Raw genomic sequence first — 12,229 nt, 5'->3', positions numbered from 1 at the left:
CCTCAACGAGAGCTCACCTTCAAAAGAACAATATTTAAAAGAACTTCGTTATCTTCAACTTTAACTGCACAATTTTCAAGTCTGCAATTTCAACGAGGACACAGCTAACTGTTTGTGGAAGAACGGTATTCCAGCGAGCTTATATATACCTTGCACTACCAACGGGTAGGAACAGGATTAGATGAATACTGTGTGGGTTTTTTAAATGCAAACAAAGTTCCGTCCGTGCCACATTGACAATTGTGCGTCATTGTGAGTTAGCCGTCCGGTTATTTTTCGTCCGGTTCCCTGTCAAATGCATGAGATTGCAAAAATAGACCAAGCATCTCACGTTCGGCATTTTGCATGCATCAAAATATCATTATTCCAAGTCTTATAGCAGGAGCCATATGTATATAGATATGCATGCAAGCGCGGGAAACATGCCGTATACTATATAATTGACCAAAGTGAGGGCGAGAAAAAAACACCGTTATGTTTAAAAGAAACAAGATTGCGTGATGCAAGTTGTTAAGAGCTGAGATTATATAGTTTAGTATATATATATATATATTGCTAATATAAGCTGAGACTATAGTTAACATTTAACTGTAGTTAAGGGCAGAACTGGCCAATCAGAGTTGTGTATTTCTGAGTTGACTAGGATTTAACTATGCAAAATGTTGTTAAAGAGTTTTATATACATACAACCGACCCCTGCATGTATTCTAAAAGCTGGCTCACCCTCAAACTCACTGAGTGGGAGATCTCAATCGTTTTCGTGACGATATTTTCTCTCGAATAAGACTTGCGTGATTTTCAGTGATCTTGCCACTTATAATATCAGGAAAGGATTTTCTCATTGATCATTAGTATCAGAAGGCTTAAAGTTAAATAAAGTTTATAGGGGCTATATAAAATAATGTACCTTTTTACCGAAAGTATAGTAAAAATTTATGCATTCTGATTGGGTTACTGAAAATGTAAACAAATTAACGTGCTGATTGATCTAACCCCCCCCCTTCTTAGCACAGTATTTAACAAGGTGAATAATCACCTATTCCCCGAGATGAAGTCCCCGATAATCACCAAACCTAAGGCGAATAAGTGTTTTAGTATTTTTGAACCAGTGATTTGACACAAGAACTGCATTTGTTCGCTTATCTCTTTAGCCGCCATTTTGCAATTTTTGTTTTGTTATATTCACCTGGGGCCGCGGTTGTTCAAAAGCCGGTTAACCCAGGTTAACTCAAATTTTTACATCAGTTTTTTTAATCGCTCGGTTTTGCAGTTGAACATGTTTTCCCATGCATAAATATTTTGTGGATAAATATAAATCTATTTTGCCATGTCGAAGCGAACAGCAATGCAGAAGCATATATATATATAAACCAAAACACTGAGTAAAATTTAACCCAGGGTTAGCGCTAACCTAGCTTTGAACAACCGGCCCAATCAGAATGTATAGTATTTGTTATATTCACTTGTGCTATACTGGCAAAATACTAAATATAAAATACTATACTGTATATTTTTATTGTAGCTATAATGCCAAAGGAGGAGAAATTAGCCAAATATTATATAATTAAAATGGAATTGTCAAATTCCAGCCATAGGTTCGCGGCTGATTTGAATTTCAAAGGTGTCAGTTTTTTTTACTCACCTAGCTGTATAAACATACACAGGGCTTTTTGAAGGGCAAATAAGTTCCGTTTTCCCATATAAAATGACATTCCGCAAGTGCCTTATACTTATATGCAGGTACTGTGATATCATCATTTAGTATTTTTGCACAAGGTCAAGGGAATAAAACAAATCCTACATTCTGATTGGTCAAATTTGACGTATATTATGCTGTTGTATTCTCCGATTATCACCTCGCCTTCGGCGAATAATTGGCAGCGTTATGTTATACTTATACAAGTATAGCAATTTCCACAGACTTTCAGCGGATGTATATGCAAGCGAGGGGGAAGCAGTTTATTACTAGGTGTCTTGAAAAGTCATTCACGAAAAAGGACTAGTCGAAATAAAGATTTTGGCATGATTCCCAAAAGATTTTTTTCTATGCTTAACAAATCGTCTTTATACGTTTTTAAACCCTCGCGCGTAAGCAATTGACGTAATTTGTCAAAACTCTTGGCATACGTGCAGGAAAACGTTTAGTTGAAATAAACACTCATTGTATTTCATAACTGGTGGCGGCGACAGTATGCTCTGATATTCTCCAGGTGCAAGAGTGTGAAAATAAAGCTATCGTGGCTAGTGTGCTGTAAAGTAAAAAGCTTCTGTTTTGAAAGTTGATTGCACTGATGAAGGGTATAGGGACCAAAAGCTTTGAACTATAAAAAATATTCGCGGTGTACCTGCATACAAAATGACAATTCTATACCACATGCTATAACCTTTTTGCCTAGGTCAGCCTAACAATTCTACAACTACAAGATTGAATTCTAAGATTGCATGTATAATATATATATATATATATAGAGAGAGAGAGAGACAAAAGAGTGCTCAATACTATAAGATGTTATAGTAGAGCGAATCAAGTAGATGAAATTAAGTCTTGGAGAATATCAGAGCATACTGTCGCCGCCACCAGTTATGAAATACAATGAGTGTTTATTTCAACTAAACGTTTTCCTGCCCGTATGCCAAGAGTTTTGACAAATTACGTCAATTCCTCACGCGCGAGGGTTTAAAAACGTATTAAGACGATTTGTTAACCATAGACAAAAATCTTTTTGAGAATCATGCCAAAATCTTTATTTCGACTGGCCTTTTTCGTTAATATATATATATATATATATATATATATATATATATATATATATATATATATATATATATAATCTTAGAATTCATATTTGATATGTATTATATATAAACGCTGAAAGTCTGAGTTTCACGATTATCTCGATCTTCAGGCGATTAAATTCAGTTCGTTGCATTGGATTGCGTGATTAACGGTCGGCTCACGCGCACTGTTAATGTTTGCGCGTGCGTTTGAAATTTCCAGCATAAAATTTATCGCGATGGCTGCATTTAGCATATATAGTTCTGATCTTTTGTTTAAAAGTATATGCTCATCAGCTTTCATTAGGCAAAGTTTTTCTTCAATGCAGAGATTACAATGCTCGGGCTTTCCACCAGGTTTGTGAGGATAAGCATGACTATAAGCTTGCAGAGCAGAATCAGAACAAGAGATTTGTGCTTTGTGTGCCGAAGATTACGTCACCAACTGCGTGTGTCGTTTAATATTTATATACTTACAGGATATTCACAGGATGTAAATGTTGTTAGAAATGCAGGAGACTCAGACATAAAATTTTTATTAGGTAAAGCGTTTGTACAAGATGCATGATTTGTATAGGATTTTCACATTCAGATATATATTATGATACAGCTACTCACTAAATTCAAGCTGTTACGTTATCTGATTGCATGGCTAAGCTACTCACATAGCGAAAACAAACAGTAATAGTAAAGGCCTATATATTTAACTATACGATAAGTATATTGTGACGAATGCAAAAGAGTGCCTATGCCACAATCTTCATTCAATTTTGTTAAGGTTGGAATTTAAAGTGTCACATTTGATTTGTATACGTGTGCACGTTCATACCGGCGTTCACATACGCCAGGGTAAGAATCGTATATAAAACAAATCGCATTGTGTATAAATGGGCCTTGATATAACTCGAGCTCATGCATGGTATAGATGTTAAATAGTTTAACGGTCTTCGAGTTCTTTTCTGCCCAGCAAAAATACTTTTTAAAACGTAGCCAGCCTGACAATTTGTCCCCCTATGCTAATATTTTGGTTCCATTGACTGTGAAGATAATAAAGTTCTAAAGACATGAATAATAATTATAATAACTCAATAAGTCTCAATTTACATAGAGGGACAAAATCGTCAGGCTGGCTACGCTATTCCTTTATAAAAGAGGTTCACTAGAGTCCACTCTATGAACAAATTTAGCAAAACCTTTGGCAGGTTCTCGTATATTATGCGGAAATAAATTTACACTTCAAATACCAGAACAGACTACTGCTTTTACCAAGTTTAACCGTTCACATGCACGAACGTTCATTATGCGTCAAGTTGCCATGGTTTCAATCACAAGTCAGTTTCTTTTCCGTCTATTTCCAGTTCCCCTATGTGAACATCTTTCTCGGCCTGCTTGTTCTTGTTGAATTCCCACTGTATTTTCTCATAATGTCTCAATTCTTCATTTGATACTGAAGGAACAAGGTTCTCGATAGCAAGCTCAAAGTCTTGCTGTGTTAGTTCAGCCTTTGCAGTGCCTGCAAAACGGAAGGATTGTGTAAACTATCACGGCAAGGTAAACTATGATATTTGCAATAGAGATACAATAAAAATACAATGCTATTTAGTCATATTCATTGATCAGAATCAGAATGTTCTGTTGTCTTTTGCCACTCATACAGTATAGACTTCATTAATGCAATCATGTAAAATATCTATAGTGCGTAGTTACTTTGAAACCATTGAACTCTATGAGAACGATAACTCGGTCGCCATCTTGGAATTGGCACCAGCCTCCAGGGCCAGTTCATTCCTATTCTTTATCGTACAGACAAAAAACGTCTTTATTGAGTTCACTGTTTGAAGCTTATGTTTTTAGCCTGTCTCGGGCATGTTCACATACCTGCATCCTGTTTAAGGATTTGTCGCTTTATAGCATTTAGTAACGCATTTGAGCATAAAGCGTAAAAATCGGCTCCCGTTAGGTTTTCAGGACACATATCAACCAAATCACCTAAACTTATTTCCTCTGGCAAGTTGAATCTAGAAATACATCGTTATCTTCATCAAACTTTGGGGAGTCGAACTCTACATCAATTAACTGTGGGATGAAGTGCACTGATGATGGTGCACTTGCAGAATACATCTACTGTTATAAACTTTTCCGATTTAAGATTGAATCTGTCTGCAGCCTGTCTCGTCTGTCTGCCTGCCTGTCTGTCTGTTGGTCTTGTCTGTTTGCCGCCTGCCTGTCTGTCTGTTGGTCTTGTCTGTTTGCCGCCTGCCTGTCTGTCTGTTGGTCTTGTCTGTTTGCCGCCTGCCTGTCTGTCTGTTGGTCTTGTCTGTTTGCCGCCTGCCTGTCTGTCTGTTGGTCTTGTCTGTTTGCCGCCTGCCTGTCTGTCTGTTGGTCTTGTCTGTTTGCCGCCTGCCTGTCTGTCTGTTGGTCTTGTCTGTTTGCCGCCTGCCTGTCTGTCTGTTGGTCTTGTCTGTTTGCCGCCTGTCTGTCTGCTGGCATGTCTGTCTGTTAGTTTTTCATGTCTGCCGCCTGTCTGTCTGTCTGTCTGTCTGTCTGTCTGTCTGTCTGTCTGTCTGTCTGTCTGTCTGTCTGTCTGTCTGTTTGTCTGTCTGTGTCTGTCCGCATGCCTGTCTGTCTGTCTTGCCTGTTGTCTGTCTTTCTTGTCCGTCTGCCTGCTGTCTGTTTTACTGTCTTGTCTGTCTGTTTATCAGTTTGTCATTCGTGTATGTGTCTCTCCAACTTCCTGTCTGCCCGTTAGATCGGCGGTCAGTCTGTCTGCATTTCCGGAAGCTTACTTGCGGGTTAGAGCTTTCATGATCTTCATACGGTCTTCTTTCGCCTTGCTGATGCCAAGATACAGGAGTTTGTCAAACCGTCCGGGACGAAGAAGGGCTGGATCGAGCAAGTCGGGTCTATTTGTCGCTCCGATCACGAATACATCATGTGACCTCTTCAAACCATCTAGCTCAGCCAGCAGTTGGGAAACAACTCTGTGTTGTCAGAAAACCATTTAGAGAACAAAATATATAACTATTTTTTCAATAAATAACCGAGTAACAGCGAAAAGAGAAGCAACTCTGCTCTACTTACCACTTAACTTTTTAGGAACGTGCAATAAACGCAAAATATATGTCATTCAAAAACTGATATTCATACCTGTCCATAACTCCGCCGGAGTCGCCACTCCGTCCACGATTCGGAGCAAGAGAATCCAGTTCATCAAAGAAGATGACACATGGTGCCGCCCGTGAAGCCGTCGCAAATATCTCGCGAACATTTTCTTCACTTTGTCCAACATACATGTTGATCAGTTCGGGGCCTTTTACACTACAAATATAATGAAACCCAAATGAACCAGGTTTACTTAGCTGTTGCTAAACTACAATGATACGATTTCGAATATCTGAGAAACTGTTGTCAAAACTGTTTGCTCCTAAAATCATGTTTCATTTGAAAAACACGGTATATAAGCAATGTTTCTAAGAATTTACCTTAGAAAATTGAGTGAACATTCAGTTGCCACAGCTTTGGCTACCAACGTTTTTCCTGTCCCTGGAGGGCCATACAACAGGATTCCTAAATACAGAATCGGTTCGACTTTATAACATTTTCGCATTAGCGAACAAAATCAGTTACATTTGAGGCGGATTTCCACTTAAAGCGAAATCGTTCGCTAGCGAAATATTTGCATATTTTCTTTAGAATTTTAACAGCATAAGTAAATTAGTTCGACTTGACTGTTCTCAATTGAAAAGAAAATATGCAAATATTTCGCTAGCGAACGATTTCGCTAGTAAGTGGAAATCCGCCTTTAGTGTGTATTACAGCGTACCTGACCGTTGCATGCCAGCGGCAAACAGTTCGGGATATTGAAACGGCAATTGTATGGTGTCCATAATCTCCTGTTTCACATTGCTGAGACCACCAATATCTTTCCAACAAACGTTCGGAATCTTTGGAGCACCGATACTGTCGGCGTGAGCTGCTTGTAGTACCTGTATCGCTTTGTCGAAATGATTTTGATGAAGCAAGATACCTAAAGATAAACTGATGTTCTAAAGTCCAGTTTCCATCTCATCAAATACAGGCAATCTCTGTGTGAGATTTATACGGGACGGGGGGATTTGCGCAAATCAGTGGTGGTCTTAACATCCCCGGGTCCCTAACTCACCGGCGCTGCAAACATCTTTTTGCATCTCGATCAACTGATTCCGATATCCCCAGCTTTGAGCATCGCCGTTCGGTGGAATCAGCTGTACCTCCTTAAGGTACCCCATGATATCGTCTTTTGCTTGAAGAACAGCTTCGGAGAACATCGTGCAGAAATCGGAAAGGACCATTCCGGCAGTTCGACTTGCGAGCGTTTTAAAGGACACCCCGGGACCAACAAGGAACCCTGTGGATTGCCAGAGAAAAACATTGACAACATGAAAATCATACCAATCGCAATGGGGTTGGACGTTTTTCAGTCAAAGGAGTTGTTTAGCTGCAAGCAACACAAGCATACAATAATATTTGAGCTACGTAAGGCTAGCTTTTTGTATTATACAATTTTCAACAAAGCGCGGCTACTAATTTCGGAAACAAGGATTAGCTAACTACTTTTTAATGTTATACATCAGTTGATTTTTCACTTTCAACCTTACTTCAGCCAGTCACTGAGTCGGCTTTCACAACATATCGAAAATTTGCGTATAAGATAAAGAGAAATTAAAGCGAGGAGCACTATACCACAACCAGCCTGTGTCAAGGCTCACGATTATTCACAAAGTTCATACCCGTAGATAGGGCTTTTAACATTTCCACCCTTTGGCCCTCGCCAGGAGCGTCGATTTCAAATTCGTCAGAGAAACACGAGCGGAGATCTGACGTCATGTTTTGGATGTTGGAAGTGGTGCCCAGGACTAGGACGGGATATTGCGAGACCTTCTGGATTTCTTGAAGGTTTATCATCAGAGTTGTGATGATGCGAGGTTCCTTGTCGTGATTGTCCTTATCTTTACCCAGACAGTGAATGTTTGACAAGAGCATCACGCACGGAGCACATGTAAAAGCTGGGGTAAAGTTATTGAACGTGAAACAGTTGCAGCATAAAATATTAAAGGCGGTGTTATACACTATGCAATTTTCCTTGCAATTTGCAAATTTTAATTTCGAGGGATGTTAATTAGTAAAGAGTGTTCGATATGCTAGGAAAACGTTAGCAGATTGTAACAAATGTTCGTATTTGACAACTTTAGATGCCTCAGGAGTATGAATTGCATTACAAGTTGCAAGGAAAGTTGCATAGCCTTAATAGTGTGGTATTTTTAGAAAACATTAAATTTACGTAGAGTATTTGACAAAGCAGGATTGATAGAGTGATGCATTGTTGGGGAAGCAAATGAATGGACAACTCATTATTATTATTTTGGCTAAGCGGTCTAAGTAAAAAATCAGAAAAATGGAGCCTTTTGATTGGTTCCTTAAGAGTATCGTTCCGTCTGGTTTGGCGGGAAATTTGCAATTTCTGATTTATTCGGGCATAAAACAGTTACATGCATTGAACACTTTGTTTCCATTTTTCTTGCAAAAACATTTTGAAAACAAAGTTTATGGTTTTCAAGGTAGATTTTAATAACCAACGGGCAATTGTGGCATTAAAGATTCGTGAATGGCAAAGACGTGGTCTTTGATTTTGTTTATGTTTTGAATACTTTGAAGGCTGTATGTTTTGCCATTGTCCCATCAGTCACTGTTACTGTTGTTTATTTGTTAAGTTAGTTAATTAGTGTTTCATATTGTTTAATCAGTGTTTAGTATGAACTTTTAATAGGGTTTACAACTTTAATATTTTTCTACCTTTTTGAAAGCTGTTTCGCATTCTGGCCTCAGTCGCCCCAGTGGTGTCACTGCATATCTCGTTACAGTTAATATCCACTACGTGCAAATTCAGTCTACGACATGTTGCCATGACGACCGTTCTCTTTCCCACCCCAGCTGGACCGCTCAAAAGTATTGGAAAAACATCACTTGATGAACTGCGTAATTAAAGAACTTCAAAAATTTAGATTCACGAGTCTCGCGAGTAATTAATCTGGCATGAACCCACAAGGCCACTGCAGGGGCTGTGTTTCTGAGAAAACTGTGATTAAAGTGACACTCACAGGTAAGACGTTTTGCAAATCATTCGCCAGTGTCGAATTATTTAAATTAACGTTGATTTTCTCATTTTAGAAAGTACGTTAAAAATGTGATTGAAGGCTTTCTACAATTTTGGCAGCATTAAAATTCAACTTTCTGCACAAACAAAATTACAGTATTGATGGAGAATATTGCAATTGATAATTGAAAGCATGCGAGAATATCTGTTTGTTTCAATGTGTGTTTTGGTATATTGACCCTTGCCTACCCATTGTTAATACAGTAACAGTTCAGGTAGATTTGAGTGTGGAATGCGAGTTTATTTGGGATATTTTTGGATATTTTTACCTGGTGTAAAGCAACGACCGAAGGGCAGCTTCCAACTTGGAAATATAGCCCTCAAGACCTCCTGGGTGTGAGGTCAACCAATATGAAGATCTCGGTTGTTTGACTTTTGAACTGTTCTGTACAAACAGTTCAGCAGATGATGGAATATAGCTTTGTGCCACTTCACCCTAAAATGGTATCCAGTCGACAATTCTTGTCTAAATTAACTGGTCAAGTACGCACAATAAAGCATTGAGGAGCTTTAAAGAAAAAAAATTTTGGGGCATACCTGGTACAACTTAGAATTTCTTGCATCAACAAAATACGATAAACTTTCTTCTTTCCCTAAAACCTTGTCCACCTTAATATAAAGAACATGACTTCTTGGTAGGCCCTCATCTAAAGCCACCTGAGTATTTGGGGCATCCAAGTTCTTCCAATCACAATAAATGGAAAGGACATCGCCTTTGGAAACAAGCCGTGGAGTCCTAAAGTGCTCAGTTAAAACAAGATCGTACATCTTTGTAATTTTCGTTATGGGTGAACTAATGACTGAAACGTTGACTTCATATGCAAAGCTGGGAGGTGATTCTCCAACCTCAGCTCTTTCCAAGCACAACATGATCGTTTCAATGTCCTGGAATGGGCGTTGAAGTAGATTAAACACAAATACAGGTGAAACATATGCAATTTCATCTTTAAATAACTCCTCATCTTTAATTATGTGTGGATTTCTCCAGACACATGCCAACAATGGTTGCTCTTCAATTGGATACACTTGTGCCAACTTAATTTTTCCCGATTTAGACTTTCCATCCTTCCTGAGTCTTTCATAATTAACTTGGCAACGCACCCAGGTCCCATTATTTAAGCCCATTTCATTCATAGTTTTTTTCGCAATCCAAACTTGGTGGTCGACATCAGCAACGCTATCATGAACTGTCAAATTCTTGCTCCAAAATGGCATTTCCAGCAAAGCAACCTTCAATGTGGTTAAGGCCTCACATTTGCGATCTTCAAAGAAACCTGCATCCGGTTCGTCAAGGTTCACCGATTGTGGTAAAAGATGGGCTGGCTTTGGGGTAGGCATTTTTAGCCTAGGCAGACGAGGTACATTGCCACCACCCTGAATTGACTTGAGCCGTCTCAATTGAAACTTTCCAATACCATCTCCATGAATGTCAGAGATCACCAGCATTGTCTCTTCAGTTACAACTCCTTGCATAACTGGAGTTGTTTCAAGAACTATCAGCATGGATAACATGTTGTGGAAATCGCTTTCAATAAAAACCTCCCCAAGGTTGCCATTTTGCTTAATTACAATCGAACGATTCTCGATAATATTGATCAGATAATCACCAAGATTGTCCTTAGCCCAATGAAACGATTCAATACTCAAGGCCCCTATTATTATGCGTTTAAGAGGTATGGGGGTAACTTTTCTTAAAAGAATGCATTTCTCACTGGCATCTTTATTGAGACTTAATAAGGGGTAGTCTCTCAATTCGCTTGTAAGATATATTGTCATTGGTTCGGCTTCCTCAAACTGGTATTTGCCTCGAGTAGATTCGTTTTCCTTTAGGGATTTTAATATCCAAGCATCGATAAATGTTTCTTCATGAAAAGAGTCAGCATGTTCACAAGTCATAAGCGATAAGACGATGCTGTTTTGTTCGGTATACTCCGTGCATCGCTGAATGGATTCCTCCAAGGTTAATGCCAAAGGCAAGCAACCTCCACATTGCTTCCTCACCGAAGGCAAATATTCAGCGATCGCCTGCAAATTACTTTTAATATACGCTTGAAAGTAGGCCATTTTCGAATTTCGATTTCCTTTTCCGAATGTTTTCACGCCATATTGGAAGCTGCTTCATCGGGAACCATCGGACTAACGTCGAGAACATTCGTTTAGTACAAAACTGGTACAAATGAACAGCTAAATTTCTTACTCTTCCATTCGGAAGTATTTTAGGTACCTCTGTGCGTTTCAATAAGAACTTGTTTAAATGCTTCAGAAAGCTGGAGAATATCGGAAAGTTTTACATGGAATAATTTCCAATATCACGTTATGCTACGTACGTGCTATCCCGAACTTTTTCCGAATGCAACCTCCAAAAGATGGAAGTTTATGCTGATTCAGCATGGTGAAAGTGGTTCTGCACGTGCACGTCTTGTGCATTCTCTTGATTTTCCGTTTAGCTTTTAAAGTTTAATACAAAGCTTTAATGAAAGTTGAAGTAGATTTAAGAGCTAAGATCTGAGATCGATGATTTTCCTCATCGACTGGCAATGAGAGGTGTAAAAAATTATACTCGCCCAGATGGGCAAGAAAATGTGATCTTCGTTCATCGACTTTGACTTTTTAAATTTTTCAGATTCTTGTTCATTCGCTGGGTTAGTTTTATTTCTTCGGTTTGAAGAAAGGTTTCCTTGGATTGGTGAGTACCGTTTACCTACCAATATTTGCACAAACAAGTAAGACAATATTAGATTTTTACCATAAAAGTTGCTTAATACTGATATTGTAGACCTCGTTTGCTATTATCGTAGCTACACTATCAGGTAGACAAGCTTCTTGCGTATTATGTAATAATTAACAACCCCCCCCCCACTTCCCACTTGTCCTCTGGGGCTCATTGGGTAGCATTGAGCAAATGGATGGCAATATGGTCTGGGCCTTGGGCTTAAGAAAAGGGGGCAGTGCAAGGGGGGGTGGGGATTGCGCTGAAGTTAATAGGAGGGGAGGTAAGAAAGCAGTGCACATGGAAAAGAATGTTCATGCCCTGTTAATGTCACTCAAGTTTGTCAAAGTTAGTATATCCCATTTTCAAATACATAGCTCTCTGGATCACTATTAAGATTTTTAATAGTGTAGCCACATGCTGATTTTTGGTAACAGTGTTTTACCAATCATTAGCTTAAAACCAATGATTGTGCTTGGAAGTACATTTATGGTTTTGAAATTCCAGAAGTGGAGATTCTGGCTTAAACTGTCAGTAGAAGGAACAAACTG

General features: G+C 38.8%; 1 protein-coding gene across 1 annotated transcript; it reads right to left on the bottom strand.

Moving 5' to 3' along the window:
- Positions 1–3,295: 3,295 nt before the first annotated feature.
- LOC114522231 (peroxisome assembly factor 2-like) lies at positions 3,296–11,110 on the bottom strand. The gene is made up of 11 exons (XM_028542872.1): positions 9,506–11,110; positions 9,238–9,404; positions 8,608–8,786; positions 7,545–7,820; positions 6,938–7,162; positions 6,599–6,802; positions 6,258–6,342; positions 5,923–6,093; positions 5,562–5,756; positions 4,654–4,793; positions 3,296–4,288 (listed from the first exon to the last, which is right to left on the bottom strand). Exons 1-11 carry the CDS (start codon positions 11,030–11,032, stop codon positions 4,101–4,103), a joined length of 3,357 nt encoding a protein of 1,118 aa, XP_028398673.1. The 5' UTR covers positions 11,033–11,110; the 3' UTR covers positions 3,296–4,100.
- Between the last annotated feature and the right edge of the window lie 1,119 nt (positions 11,111–12,229).

Source organism: Dendronephthya gigantea, unplaced genomic scaffold (assembly GCF_004324835.1).
Source record: "Dendronephthya gigantea isolate DGI-Jeju-01 unplaced genomic scaffold, DenGig_1.0 000022F, whole genome shotgun sequence".
NCBI classification, from domain to species: Eukaryota; Metazoa; Cnidaria; class Anthozoa; order Malacalcyonacea; family Nephtheidae; genus Dendronephthya; species Dendronephthya gigantea.
Note: the sequence above shows the minus strand (reverse complement) of the source record. Positions and strands in the feature narration are given on the sequence as shown.

Coding starts and splice junctions, on each gene's coding strand:
- LOC114522231 (XM_028542872.1), bottom strand. CDS start 11,032: ATGGCCTACTTTCAAGCGTATATTAAAAGTAATTTGCAGGCGATCGCT. Junction 8,787..9,237: donor CGGTCGTTGCTTTACACCAG/GTAAAAATATCC, acceptor TTAATTACGCAG/TTCATCAAGTGATGTTTTTC. Junction 6,803..6,937: donor AAAAGATGTTTGCAGCGCCG/GTGAGTTAGGGA, acceptor GTTTATCTTTAG/GTATCTTGCTTCATCAAAAT.